Source organism: Clupea harengus, chromosome 14 (assembly GCF_900700415.2).
Source record: "Clupea harengus chromosome 14, Ch_v2.0.2, whole genome shotgun sequence".
In the NCBI taxonomy this organism is placed as follows: domain Eukaryota; kingdom Metazoa; phylum Chordata; class Actinopteri; order Clupeiformes; family Clupeidae; genus Clupea; species Clupea harengus.
Window position 1 is genome coordinate 15,522,238 of NC_045165.1, and position 14,010 is coordinate 15,536,247.

Sequence of the window (14,010 nt, forward strand, 5' to 3'; positions counted from 1 at the left end):
AATGTATTCTATTCCAAATGTTTGTGTTTGCGTGACTGTAGCTTACAAAGCATAGATTATAGACTTTTAAAAGGTTTAAAATACAGATCGACATGCCAGTTTGCAGTTTGCAAATGGTTTCTTCGCAATCAATCACTTTGTGGTCCTATTGCATTTGGCACACAGAAATAAATGGGAAAAATATACTCATAATCACTTTTTATTTGGTGGCTGCAAAGCAAGAAAAATAAATGCTGTTCTGAATATTAAAATGACAGCAAATATTAAGTCCCATAAAGATCTATGCATGATGTAAATGTAAATGTATATTCATAACAAATTCATGACTAATTATTTTCATTCATTACATAAAATCATAAAACATTAACTATATCACACATCATTGCATGCATATAATGAGCCATTTAATATATGGAAGCACACAAAACACAATGTGATATAACACCATGTGATTTAAAAAACAAACAAACAAACAAACAAAAAAAACTTTAAAAAGAGGGCACTCTGCTGTCTAGCCTTTAGACATCCTGCAGTCAGGGTTCTTGTGCAGTTCATTCAGAGGCACAGCGAACGGCGAGTCCCAGTCCCGGAGAAAGGCAACCCTGAGTTGCTGCTGAATGGAGTCTGCTGAGGAGCTCTGGTTCTGGGCCTCTTGGGATATCACCAGCCCCACACCTGCGGTGGTGTGGAAGTACTCCTCTGACCAGTTGGAGGTCCCTAAGGTTAAGAGTCACACATACAATACTGTGATTCTTTAAACATATGATCTTTAATTACTTTTTAAACACTTTTTTTTCTCCAAACTGATTTACAAAACATATTTAAAATGTTAAAGTGTCATCATGTAGAACAGGAATGTGCTACAAGGATCCAGTCATGCAAACAGATGCGTCTTTTTATTTGTTAAGATAGAATTACAAGCCAGGAAAATCATGAACTTACCAATATATGCCACCTTGTCTGTCACCATGTACTTGTTGTGGTTAACCCTGGTATATGAAATGCCAGAGTGATTCCCGACAGGCACAATAAAGGCTCTCTGAAAATAAATAGATTCAAATTGATAGCACTATTCTGTCAGTGCCAGTCTGAAAATGGACAAAAATGAGAAAAAAAAAAAAAAACCTTTGTGCATGAATTCATCATCATAAACTCACTATGAATCACAACATTGTCATTGTATTACTCTGTTACATTTAATTGAATGATATTCTAATTACATTTTATTTATAACTTTCTTCAATTTCAATTGTATTTCTGATAAAATAGTACTCAGGCCTGAATTAGAAAGATGGCTAACATGAACAATAGTCTGTACTCCCACAACAGTTAAGCTTTAAGTAATAGCCGTTAGCAAAAATGACTGATGCTACTACTACTTACCACCTCTACACTGATGTGACGTCGAGGGTAACGCAGGGCATCCAGTGACTGAAGGAAGGGTAGCATGGCTGGGCTTGTGTTCCTGCCACAGCCGACCAGGAGACGCACGACCACACGACGATTAAACGCTGCCTCCCTCAGTGCATCATCAATAGGTGGCCAATACCTTAACGATCCAGGATATTTACAAGGTTAAAACATTTAAACAATGACTCTGAGATCAGTTTAAAGGATATCCATTTATAACTTGGGGAACTGTATCTAGTTCAAATCAATTCAAGCATCTTTACTATTTCTGACTGTGGCAACATCACATTATTCAAAGGCCAACTAAAAATGTAAGCCTTTTCCACAATCAACCTGCACAGAGGGTCTTGCTGTAAAAGTTATGACTACTTGACTCCCCCTGATAGAACTCTCAATTATTGTGCAGTTTGGTGTTGACCTTCTAAAAACATCTCACTAACTGTTTACTGATGAGGTCCAAACACCATGGGGTTACCTGGGTGGCAATGTGAATTGAGTGGTGGGGAAGTAGTCCATGACTGACACGTAAATAAAATGCTCTGCCTCTTCAATGACCGACAAGATGGTGTCCAGGTCCCTGGAGCGAGACTCTGGACAGAAGGAAGGAGGGGAGGTCTGGAGATAGAGACCACATTATTAAAGAAGAGATCCCCAAGAGAGGATAGAAAGAAATATAGACCACAGATCAACAAGGACAACAAACTTTTCAGATTTATACAGATCCAGACCCAACTTTCACAACATTCTACTAACTTAGAAATAAAATAAAAGATCAGATGTTCAGGAGAATGTGTATGGTACATATTGGTTTCTAAGACAGCAAAATATTGATTCGGAATCGTTCATCCTTTTTTCTTACAACATATCTAAGTAACCTTTGAAATCCCCCATTGTGATAACAAAAGACAACAACACTGACATAACATCTCTTGTCAGGTATCTCCTCACAATCAAATCAGGGCAATACTTGATTGATTGATTCATTACTTGCATTGATTATAAAGTCGAACTCACATGACTGACTCATGAACGGCAACAGATACTGCATCATCACTAGAAAGACTGAATGCTCCTCACCGAGATGTAGATTGAGCTGGGGATACCACTGAGGTTGACCAGGAGGGGGTGCTCATGGTTAAATAAGGTGTCAAAGGTCACCGGCCAGGGCTCTGGGATGGAAGCGTTCCTGTGGCTCATCATCCAGTAAGAGTTAAAGATCTTAATGAGGTCGTGGGCTAGTCTGGAGCAGTTGTAGATGACCACTCCAAGTTCTTTAACCTCAGTAGGAACCCAACAAAGAAACACAATGATTTACTCCATTTGTGTATAATGTCATTAAAGCGTTGTGTTTAAGAATAAGGTTGTGATTGGTTTAAAAAAAAAAAAAAAAAAGACAAAACCATTTCTGAGGTTCTTACTTGTGTGAGAGACCTCCAGTCCATGTTGGCACTTCCAATATATATGTGCCTTCTATCAATAACCCAGAATTTACTATGGAGCACTCCGTTAGTAAGACGCTTGAAGTTAACTTTCCGCACATGGACTCCTGATAGAAGAGATAGATAAACATATTCAGTTCTCTATTGAGATCTGAGATTCGAAAAGAATAGAAACTATCAAGGGTTTCACCATTTTCTTCCAGTTCCTCTAGATCAGTTGAGTTTTTTGCCACACATGTAACACTGGCCACAACACGAACAGACACATTTCTTGATGGCAGGTCTTTAAAAGCCTGCAGTATGTCCCTGCCCTTTTGAAACAAAATGTAAGATTAGGATTTATTTGTCTTCATTTTTCAGTTTACTTGAACAGGAGTGATTTAAGAAGCACAACAACAATACTTGTTGTTTATAACAAGTTGTACCTGATAGTCTGTCTCAATTCTGTATGATTAGGCTTCATCTATCACTAGTTTCAACTCCATAGCCATGTGCAGTTTACTGTATGTTCTTACTAACTCATTTCCACATGTTGTCAGCTCAGTTCTGTCAGTACTCACAGGTGCATCCGTGGAGGAGTTCACAAGAATGTCCTCACCAGTGAGAGTCCAATAGAAAGAGGCCACCTCTACTTGCTTGGTTGCCATGGAGAGAAGGTTCTTCCATGCATTGTAGAGTGGAGTTCCGAAGGTGGCATTTGGGCCGTAGTCGATATCAAGCGGTATGCTTTCTACAAGCTCAACTCTATAGAGACAAGAGTCGGTGGCATCCTGACTTGCAGTCTACAATTAATGTAGCTAGTGCTATAGTTTCTGAAGTCAGCCCTGCATCAGGTCTGCTGGCATGATTAAGTGTGTATTCATGTGTACAGTAACAGAAGACTATTAAAATGAGACAAAATAATTAGTCAAAGTAATATCATGAGAAAGCAATAATAGACAGGTAATAATACAATGCAATTTCCATTCTCATTATTCTAGGTGGTGATAGAGTTTATGCAAGAACATAATTAGGGTATATTAGTCTGACGATGGACCAATCACATGTCACCTTTAAACTACATTCAAAGTACAAGAGAAACGACATGATAGACACGAATGATACCAGGAAAGTGCCTTTCAAAGAACAGGAGAAGAGCACTAAAAGTCAGTGAAATCCATTTTCATTTCTCCTTACCTGCTCTGTTCATATTTCTCCTTCTGCTCATTTAGAACCGCTGCTGTGTTACTGCCAAAATCTTCTGTTCTACTGAATTGTTCCTCACTGTTGATCTTCTCAATTATAGAGAAACAGAGCAAGGTTGCCAACCCCACCAGACACCCCACCGACAGGGCGATATAGATCAGTCTAAAAGGACACTAAAAACAATGAGTTTAGAATGAGTCAACAGTCAGAGATTAGACTAGCACTGCCGTAAATTATCAGTGAATAGTGAGGAGTGGATTAATGGGAAATCACATATAATCATATAACTACATATACAAGAAAAAAGAATATCACAGCTCATTATGAACAAATTATTCCAGTGGAGTTTAATATCTATAAAACACACAAACAATAAAAGAATATAAATAAAGCTGTGCTATGTCAATTGAATTGTCTTTTTTTTTTTCAGCTGTAATCGAGAAATTGACACAATGCATCAGCATTCACAAACTAATCTGTGAATTTCAACTTGAGTGTAGTAACTATGCACCTGTCGTTTGGGGATGTTACCATCATGAAACCTCTCATAGGAGGAAAATGGTCTTCTTGACATTCTGACCAGATCTAGAGCAGACAGACATTAGAAACCTATGCAGAAAGTGCACTTCACCCAATTACATTATGCTTTGTTAGGTGTAAGCATATAAAATTATATTATGGTAAGGAATATATCATTTATGTTAAAGATGTAAAAACTGAGCCTGTATGCAGAGATACCTTTGTAAACCTTTTAAAACATTCAACTTAGTTTTAATACAAGAGTGAAAAATGTACTAACCTGAAGCCACAGCGTGCTTTGTTCTTTTTGAACAGGTGCCTGCTTTGATAGCACTCTGGAAGATGAGTAGTAACGTCATCTAGTTCTTGTTTTCGTTCTCATTTCCCCTTTTTCAATTAAATCTCACCAAAATAAAACATTTGGCCTGAAACCTAAACAATACTAAATCTATTTGATATTTTCAGGGAAGTTCCAAGTTAAGAAAATAATTCAGGGGGGGGGGGGGGGGCACTGTGGTGCATATACGGGCTTGAATGCCCAACGGGGACACGGGTTCGAACCCGACCCGCTGTCATTTCCCGATCCCACTCCCCACCTCTTCTCTCCATCTCATTTCCTGTCCAAATCTTCACTCTCCTATCTGAATAAAGGCAAAAAGCCCAAAAACAAATCTTACAAAAAATAAAAAATAAAAATTCAGATCTAGATTCCAATTACTCAGATCACTTTATTACAAGCAGAGAAAAATCATACACATCTGAATTACATTTACACAAAAAATGATATGATTTTTTTTCATTACAAAATTTTATTTTTTATCGTGACATCGATCATTTTTTATGTTTACATCTGGTAGGCAAATTTTACATTCAGGGATTGACACATTCTGTAGAAATGACATGGTCGCAAACAGCTAATGTGAGAGAGAGGATTGTAAAGCCTTAAGATTGAAATCTGATACGCGAGTTGAACTGCTTCGTGAAGGGAAGTTCATTTGGTCCAAGATCTAGCCAAGCAATTCAATCCAACCACCATAATCCATGAGCACCAGAATCACTTGATACAAAAAAAACAGCATTAGTGTTCTATTAGAATCTGAACCATAAGGGGTTGAGTAAGAGGCCAAAACCTTGCCAATGTCAAGGCTCTAGGATACAAATATCCCCCAAAACAGCTAGAGCACCTGCATGAGTGCTGCAGGGCATTTACAGAGTGCATCTCCACCGACCAGTTACGTCAATCTGACGACAAAAACACACACGCACCAAAACCTCTGCTGTTCCGTTCATGGGTACACATTTGTGGAATGAAAGATACACTCTGGGTGTGGCGTCCCCAGAACACCTTCAGGAATGTGTCTGCAAAGTTCTTAGCGTGTGTCATACATTGTAGCAGAGGATCAGTTTGTGCCTTTGTTTAACAATGGAAATAACCTTTGCTTGTCTGTAGTGATGGTGGTGGTTAAAACCACATTAGGGCAGGCAGGGAAGTCAAAGCCCGCCTTAGAAGAAAACAGACAAGGTGTTTGCATTAGCCGCGAGGTGGACAGAGCTGAATCACAATTCTGTGCAAATGATGCAGATGACATTTCTCATGTAAACAACACAGGCATGTAAACATGGGCCTTGTGTTCAGCTGTACTGCAGGAAGCAGCACTTGTGATATACGGGGAACTGGGCGCACATATGCAGAGAAGCTCTGGATCCCTTGTGTCTGTATCATCATGATTTACAGAAGGGCTTTTGGCTTCATCTGCTGTAGTGTTTACGTTTCAAATGCAGATTTTCAGCTTTCAATGTCAGTCTGGTTTGAACGGATTTCTGAAGTGCGAGGAGAGTGCTTGTCATTTCATCCAAAGTCCTAAGTCTTGAGAAGAATACAATAAAAGAACTGAAAAGATACAATGATGAACCTCTGTTCCCCCAAACTGCTGTAGTGCTGTAGTATATAGAGCATGAGTAAAGACTACTGTTCCTGAGCATACAGGAGCCCTTGGACTGTGGAATGCACCCCTCAATGTGCCTCCGCACCCTAAACTGACCAATGACAATGAGTGGGCGGGGATTTGGAAAAACTAGGCCAAAACACACATCCAATCTCATGCCTTCCATACCAAACCCTCCCCTCCTAACACACGGACACAAAGCAACACCCACACTGCACAGACTTTCAGTTCTGGTACATACGCAAGCACATACCATCAGTGCTTGTGACTTTTAAAAGGCAGATCTGATTGCTACCTTCAGTAAATAAATAGGCACTACAGCAAGTTTCCACTGCCATTACAGGGGACTCTTGGACCCAAAGGTTTTAATCATTTCAAAAGAGTTCATTCTGTTCATTCCCATGTGCAGCCAGGGAACGAATGAAAATACTTTACAGCAATTTACAATTTCAAACAAACCAAAGTGCATGTTCACCTGCCTTCCATCTCATCAATATAATTATATAGCTTTTGGCTCCCAAAGACATACATTTATTGATTTAGTTCTGTACATTTTCTATATTCCCACCAAAAGGCTCCCAATGCTGTATTGTGGACAGAATAACCTAGAAAAAGCTGTCATTATTCTGATATGTGACAAACCTTGATGAGAGATCAACTTCTACTAACTTCAAAAAGGGGGGGGGGGGGGGGGGTAGAAGAGAGAGAGAAATTTAAGTAGAAACTTTGTAGTAGGTACTACACCTACACGTGTTCAGCTCAACAAGCAAACCATTTATTAACCCCAGATCAAATATCCTAGATCTCAACAAAAATATATGCATATATCAGGTAAACTGAAATCTTTCAATGTTTCGAGATAAAAAATTCAGCTGAGGTACTTTATGGCATTAGAGCGCCCATGTTGCCAATAAACAATGTCCCACTGAGGCAGGTTTAACCACACACACACACACACACACACACACACACACACACACACACACACACACACACACAGACAAAATGCCAAAGGACATGGAGAGAGCAAGCTTTGACAGCAAGCCCGTTTGTACTGCATGACTGTCAATGACTGGCACAGCAGGGACAAAGAGTGCAAATAGATCTCCCCACTTCTGACAGAGCACTAACTTCACCACCCCCCCCCCCCCCCCCCCCTCTCTCTCTCTCTCTTTCTCTCTATCTCTCTCTCTCATCATCACCAGTGCTGTAGCAGTCACAGTGAGTGCACAGTGAAGGGCCCCCATGTCCTCCTCACACCACGAAGCTCTCTCCATCTGAGGTGGCCCCAGACCTCCTGCTGCTGGTGGTTCTGCTAGGGGGGGGCCCTCCTCCTCCTCCTCCTCCTCCTCCTCCTCCCCCGCTGCCCCGCGGTGAGGTTGTGGGCCTCCAGTCTCTGACAAGCGCCCTGCCACCCTTCACCCCCGTCAGAGAGGGCGTGCTGGCAGAGGATGTTCGGTTCAGCTCGGCCTTGCCATCCGGCTCGATGATGTTGTTGATAACTGGAAAGGAGAGGGGAGAAATATGCTGACGAGTGGAATAAATAACATTCACAGACACGCGTGCACAAGCACACACACTACTCATATACCTATATTTACAACATATATTTATATACAAGTAGGAGGAAAATCCAGCAGATAAATATAAAGAAAAAGGCTGCAATATTTAACTACATCCCCATGGCCTGTGAGCAGACCCCCCAAAACATTTCTGGCAGTCGTATTTTCCTGGCTCAAACAAGCAAGTACGCAAACAAAAATCAAATGGGAATGCTTCATCAGCCTGTCTGATTGCTTGTTTGAAGCATCATCTTTTCCCTCGTTTGTCTAGCAGACAAACTCTTGGGTGAAATTGTCTGTTTCCATGGTGAGCTTGATTAGAAGGTGGCAAACATTGACAGCAAGAAGAGACACAAACAACTACAGAAGTCTTACAACGCCTTTAACGCCAGTCAAAAGAAGAGACACAGACAACTACAGAAGTCTCACTAAGCCTTTAAGGCCAGTCAAAAGAAGAAGATGATGATGCACTGACCTTCCAGTTGTCTCTGAACCCTTCTAAGCTCTTTCAGAATGGCTGCGATTTCCTAAGATGAAGGAGACAAATAACAAAGTTATAGAGAACAGAAACATTTGTGTATTATAGAATGATATAGAAAATAAAAAGTTACAAACCTTGTTGGGCATTTTCTGCGTTGGAATGTCGTTGTCGGAGTTGATTGCCTCAATTTCCTCCCAAACTTCTTTCTTGTTCTGAAACAGTACCCTGAAAAGGATGGACATGCAAACATCATTATTTTAATCTCTGGGAGAGAAATAAAGAATGGATTCAGCCATAGGGCAGAGGAAAACACTGTTTTCAATTTGTACCAGAAGTCAGGACACTTTCATGAGCTAGAATAAGTTTCAGGGATTACCTCTCACAACATGTTTTGCAATGAATAAGGATATTGAGTGTTGTCAATACACTCCACTAGAAACAGAACTAGTTGTCATGGAGATGTCAAAGCATCCATTCTCAAGGCAAGCACAACAACAATAAAACAACTCACTTGAGTTTCTCAGTTAACTGCTCAGTGTTCTCTCGTATGGCGAGGGAGACTTGAGACACTGGGTTCAGCAGCATGTGGTCTCCAGCGGCCTAAAGAAAAAATCATGAGACAGGGACGTGAGGAGATAAGCAAACAACTTTCACTCGCATGCATCCAAACGGCACAATAACAGCCAATATTTTACTTGGTCAGAAACAAGTGATGGGAAGCAAGAATACATTACAAAAGGGCAGAGACAAAAAGGGGGAAAATCCCGAACCTCGTCTTGGGTTCTGGTCTGATGTTTGGAGCTCAACTCTTGGTTGTGAAGAATCTGCTCAGGGCGTCTGACCGAGGCTGAGCCCTCAGGGTGTCTGACCGAGGCTGAGCCCGACGGACTCTTCTGGAAGTTCAGGCTGGCCTCTGGAACGTGAGGCCGCTGCTGTGGGACACATCACACATACAAAAAGAATATTTAATGTATTTAGAAAAATTAATTATTAAAACTGCTACAGATTCAGCTGAGGTCACCACACTTGTGGGACTACATTTTCAGGGAGCCTGGAGGTTTCTGGAGGAGTGCTGAAGCCAGAGTAAGAACACATCCCCCAGACACATAGGCTAGATAAATATGTATATCTATATATTACACCCACATGTAAAATGTACACAGGGTTGGGGAGTAAGTAGGTACTCACAAAATGAATCACAAAGCCTTCAACACAAAGACTTTAACTTTAAAGCATATAACCTAATTAAATCACAAAATAAATCTAATTGTAATCAGTTACAGTTACTGAGATGTTGGTGATTACAAAAGGGGTTATATCCGAATATATTCTTTGAAGTAAACAGCTTTAAAGCTTATACAGTGCCCTCCGCAATTATTGGCACCCCTAGTGAATATGAGCAAAACAGGCTATAAAAAAATATGTCTTTGCTGTTTATCCTCTTGGTCTTTCACTCAAAATATTCACAAAAATCCTACCTTTTCATTGAAGTAAAACTATTGAAAGAAAAAAAAACTGTTGACATTAAATAAATATTTTTCCCCAAAACCTGTGTGCCACAATTATTGGCACCCCTTAATTTAATGTTTTGTGCAGCCTCCCTTTGCCAACATAACAGCTCTGAGTCTTCTCCTATAATGCGTGATGAGGTTGGTGAACACATGGCACAGGATCTGAGACCATTCCTACATGCAGTATCTCTCCAGATCCTTCAGATTCTGAGGTCAACATTTGTAGACTCGGCTTCAGCTCATCCCACAGATTTTCTATGGGGTTTAAGTCGGGGGACTGTGATGGCCATGGCAAAACCTTTATTCTGCGGTCGGTGAACCATTTTTGTGTTGATTTTGAGGTGTGCTTCGGATCATTGACCTGCTGGAAGGTCTAACCACAGCCCATTTTAAGCTTACTGGAGGGGGCTGTTAGGTTTTCATATAATATCTGCTGGTATTTGATGGAGTCCATGATACCATGTATCCTAACAAGATGTCCAGGGCCTTTGGAAGAAAAACAGCCCCACAACATTAAAGATCCGCCACCATACTTCACATTGGGTATGGGGGTCTTTTCTGTATGGCTATGTTTCTGTCTACGCCAAAACCACCTTTGATGTTTGTTGCCAAAAAGCTTTATTTTGGTCTCATCTGACCATATAACTCGGCCCCATTGAAAGTCTGACTTACATTTGGCAAACTGTAGGCGCTTTAGTTTGTAGTTGATTGACAGCAGAGGCTTTTTTCTGGCAACCCTCCAAAACAACTTGTGGTGATGTAGGTGGCGTCTGATGGTAGTTTTGGAGACTTTCTGACCCCAAGACTCAACTCACCTCTACAATTCTCCAGCTGTGATCCTTGGAGATTCTTTTTCCAGTCGAACCATCCTCCTCACGGTGTGTGGGGTCAATGTACACACACGTCCGCTTCCAGGCTGATTCTTAACATCTCCTGTCGCTTTAAACTTCTTAATTATTTCCCTGATAGTGGAAATGGGTATTTTCAACTCTTTAGAGATTTTCTTGTGTCCATTTCTTGATTTGTGCAGCTCCACAACTTTCTATCGCACATCGTCACTGTGTTCTTGGGTCTTTCCCATAGTGATGAATGACTAATGGAATTTGGCCTGTGTCACCTCATATTTGTACACCAGTGGAACAGGAAGTCATGGTTGACCTCTTAAGAGTTCCTTATCAAACAGGTGAACTTAAAAATGTAAAACATGACTAGAAATATACTTCAGTTAGATTTTAATTATAAGATTTTTCTAGGGGTGCCAATAATTGAGGCACACATGTTTTGGGGGAAAATATTTATTTAATGTCAACAGTTTTTTTTTCTTTCAATAATTTTACTTCAATGAAAAGGTAAGATTTTTGTGAATATTTTGAGTGAAAGACCAAGAGGATAAACAGCAAAGACATATTTTTTTATAGCCTGTTTTGCTCATATTCACTAGGGGTGCCAATAATTGCGGAGGGCACTGTATGTAAAATATAACTTATTCTGTTGTTTTGCATCTTTTCAGAGTTGTTTTTGATCGATTCTCTTGTAAAATAGTTATTGAAAGTAATCACATGTAATTAATTATATTACTTGGATGAAGTAATTCAAATAGCTAAATTACTAATTACATTTTGAGCAGGGCAACTAGTAATCTGTAACCTATTACATTTCAAAAGTAACCTTCCCAACCCTGACCCAACCATGTACCCGCACATACATGTGTTTTTAGTTTTTGCATTTCAGTCATACAGCTTCTTAGTGCATGAAATAACCTGTATCTCTCTCCTGAACCGTAAGAGACTGGAGAAAAATGTCTCATTATTAAAACAGGCCTGACAGGAGAGTGGTGGACTGTGGGGTAAATAACTCACCTCCTCTCGAGCTGACACGGTGGGGACTGGTCTGGCTGCATCTGTCTGCGGAGGATCTGCGTCTCCTGCCACGTCATGGATCTCTTGGGCCAGGATGGCCAGGTCTTTAGCCAGGTCCTGACTCAGCCTGAGGGAATTATGGGTAAATGTAGCTCAATTACACATCAATCAACGTCACCATTACAAACCCCACTCAGAGCCAAGTGCCTCTGTAATTAAGTAATGAACAGTTCCAAATCAAACATCACCCCAAACTCTATCATAAGTGCACATTGTGCGTACACCTAACCAATACTGAACAGATAAAGAACACATTCTCTGGTTTAATGCAAGTCTGGATAAAATACAGAACAAATGGCACAGCCATTACTGTCTACTGTTCTACTTTCCTTCTGTTCAACACCACAAGTCTTCACAACAAGGCCACACATGCCAAAATAGCCCAAACTATTCCACAGACAAAGAAGTAGGTTTTACATGAGTGGCTTTTGAAGTAAGTTTTACTTCACTTTTATAATCAGTGGTATCGTATGGCTTACAGAGACTTCCTCTTTCTCTAACAGCTGTGACTGTATCTCTGTGTTTTACTGCCTATGGGATGTCTGGTGGAGGCTGGGGGGAGGGGGGGTGTGTGTGTGCACATTTGTTTACTTGTTATATATCCTAATGTGTACTTAGGAATGTACACACTCAAAATATACACTCTTTAATTAAGGAAGTATTACATTCAGGAAATCCTCCAACATAAGTTATTGCTGTACAGGGCTCTTGTAAGAAATGGATCAGTGTTGCTTATGCTTCTTCATTAAACCTGGCTAACACTGGTGTTATTTCTTGTATCTGATTTTAGGCAACACAGCTTCTAAAATTAAATAACCCAAAATGAAGGGTAAATGTTGCTAAGAACTAGGAAACAAAAACAAAACCCCTCACTCAAGGCCTGTGACATGTTACAAATAAACCATTGGTGTGGGCATAAAGGGTTCTTCACGTTATAGCAACACACCTAGTGATCTCTATACTGTGCATTCTTAAGGTTTTTATTAGGATGCTTTATGTCTACATTAGCATGCTATATGTCTACATTAGCATGCTTTATGTCTTTATTAGCATGCTTTATGTCTACATTAGCATGCTTTATGTCTACATTAGCATGTTTTAGGTCTACACCCACACATACGCATACAATGCCTGTGATATAGCATAAATGAATTCTTGCTGTGAGCAACAAAAGCACTTTACGCTATACTAACACCACCTGCAGACGTTAGCTTACCTGGCGATCTCGGCACTGTGCGAGCTCCAGTTCTGGTAGGCGTCTCCCTCGTGGCTCTCCTCCTCCGAGTCTCGGCCACGGGCGCGGGGGCGTGCCAGGACGGGGGTCTGGCCACGGGGAGTGCCCGAGGCGGATGACCCTGAGTTATGGGAGCGTTTGTGTTTAGGGGTGCTGTGGTTGGAGTCGTACTCCTCCTCAGACGTGGAGGTGTAGTCTGAGCCCTTCTGGCGCCTCCGAGAGCCTAGTGGCACCCCGAGGTGGTGGGGGAGTTGGTTTGAAGGAGGAGGTGTTGTTGGGAGCACCGGGGTTAATGGAGGATGGGAGGATTTGGGGAGGAAAAGAGCAGAAAAAGAAAGAAAAAAAAGAGAGAGACCGAGGGAGAGACATAGGAGATAAAGGGAGAGAAAGGGATACAGTGAAAGGAAATCCAGTCACCAGACCACCAAGTCCCACGCACTGTCAAAATGGCAATTATTATAGGCTGCAGAAGTGCTTTGTCAGATCTGAAAATGTGTCACTTGTTTTATTTAATTTTATCCTTTTTGAAAATGTAAATTTCCAAACTGACAAACACTTCGCCAGGCCATAAGAAAACACTGCTGCCAAACAGGAGTCATTCACACCCCTTATAGTTTCATATGTTTTGAAATGTCCCTCAAAGAACGTCAAAGATATCCATTGTTAGAACAATAGCGCAGTGAGAGCAGAATGTGATTAATCATTAGGTTAGAGTAGCGGATGCTAAACATCAGCTAACCAAAGACCTTCTCCCTTCACTCTTGTCTCATCTCAGTCTCCTAAAAACACTTGAGAACTGGGAGG

The 14,010-nt window shown here is 40.8% G+C and overlaps 2 protein-coding genes across 6 annotated transcripts in view; both read right to left on the reverse strand.

Annotated features, from left to right (window-relative positions):
• Positions 1-183: 183 nt before the first annotated feature.
• Positions 184-5,063, reverse strand: LOC105908265 (5'-3' exonuclease PLD4). Its single transcript, XM_012836743.3, has 11 exons — positions 4,834-5,063; positions 4,546-4,619; positions 4,026-4,207; positions 3,410-3,593; positions 3,040-3,160; positions 2,829-2,956; positions 2,488-2,688; positions 1,886-2,025; positions 1,384-1,549; positions 943-1,039; positions 184-717 (listed from the first exon to the last, which is right to left on the reverse strand). Exons 1-11 carry the CDS (start codon positions 4,910-4,912, stop codon positions 512-514), a joined length of 1,578 nt encoding a protein of 525 aa, XP_012692197.2. The 5' UTR covers positions 4,913-5,063; the 3' UTR covers positions 184-511.
• Positions 5,064-7,186: 2,123 nt separating this feature from the next.
• cep170ba (centrosomal protein 170Ba) overlaps positions 7,187-14,010 on the reverse strand; it is a 30,584-nt gene continuing 23,760 nt past the window's right edge. For 4 of the 5 annotated variants that reach the window (XM_031579969.2, XM_031579965.2, XM_031579967.1 and 1 more), the window contains 7 exons: positions 13,189-13,429; positions 11,913-12,039; positions 9,313-9,474; positions 9,054-9,142; positions 8,677-8,767; positions 8,537-8,588; positions 7,187-8,001 (listed from right to left, as the gene is read on the reverse strand). In XM_031579969.2, coding sequence (XP_031435829.1) covers positions 7,754-8,001; positions 8,537-8,588; positions 8,677-8,767; positions 9,054-9,142; positions 9,313-9,474; positions 11,913-12,039; positions 13,189-13,429 — 1,010 coding nt within the window. In that variant the 3' untranslated portion in view covers positions 7,187-7,753. The remainder of the gene's footprint in view (positions 8,002-8,536; positions 8,589-8,676; positions 8,768-9,053; positions 9,143-9,312; positions 9,475-11,912; positions 12,040-13,188; positions 13,430-14,010) is intronic. The other variant, XM_031579968.2, reaches the window with a different exon arrangement.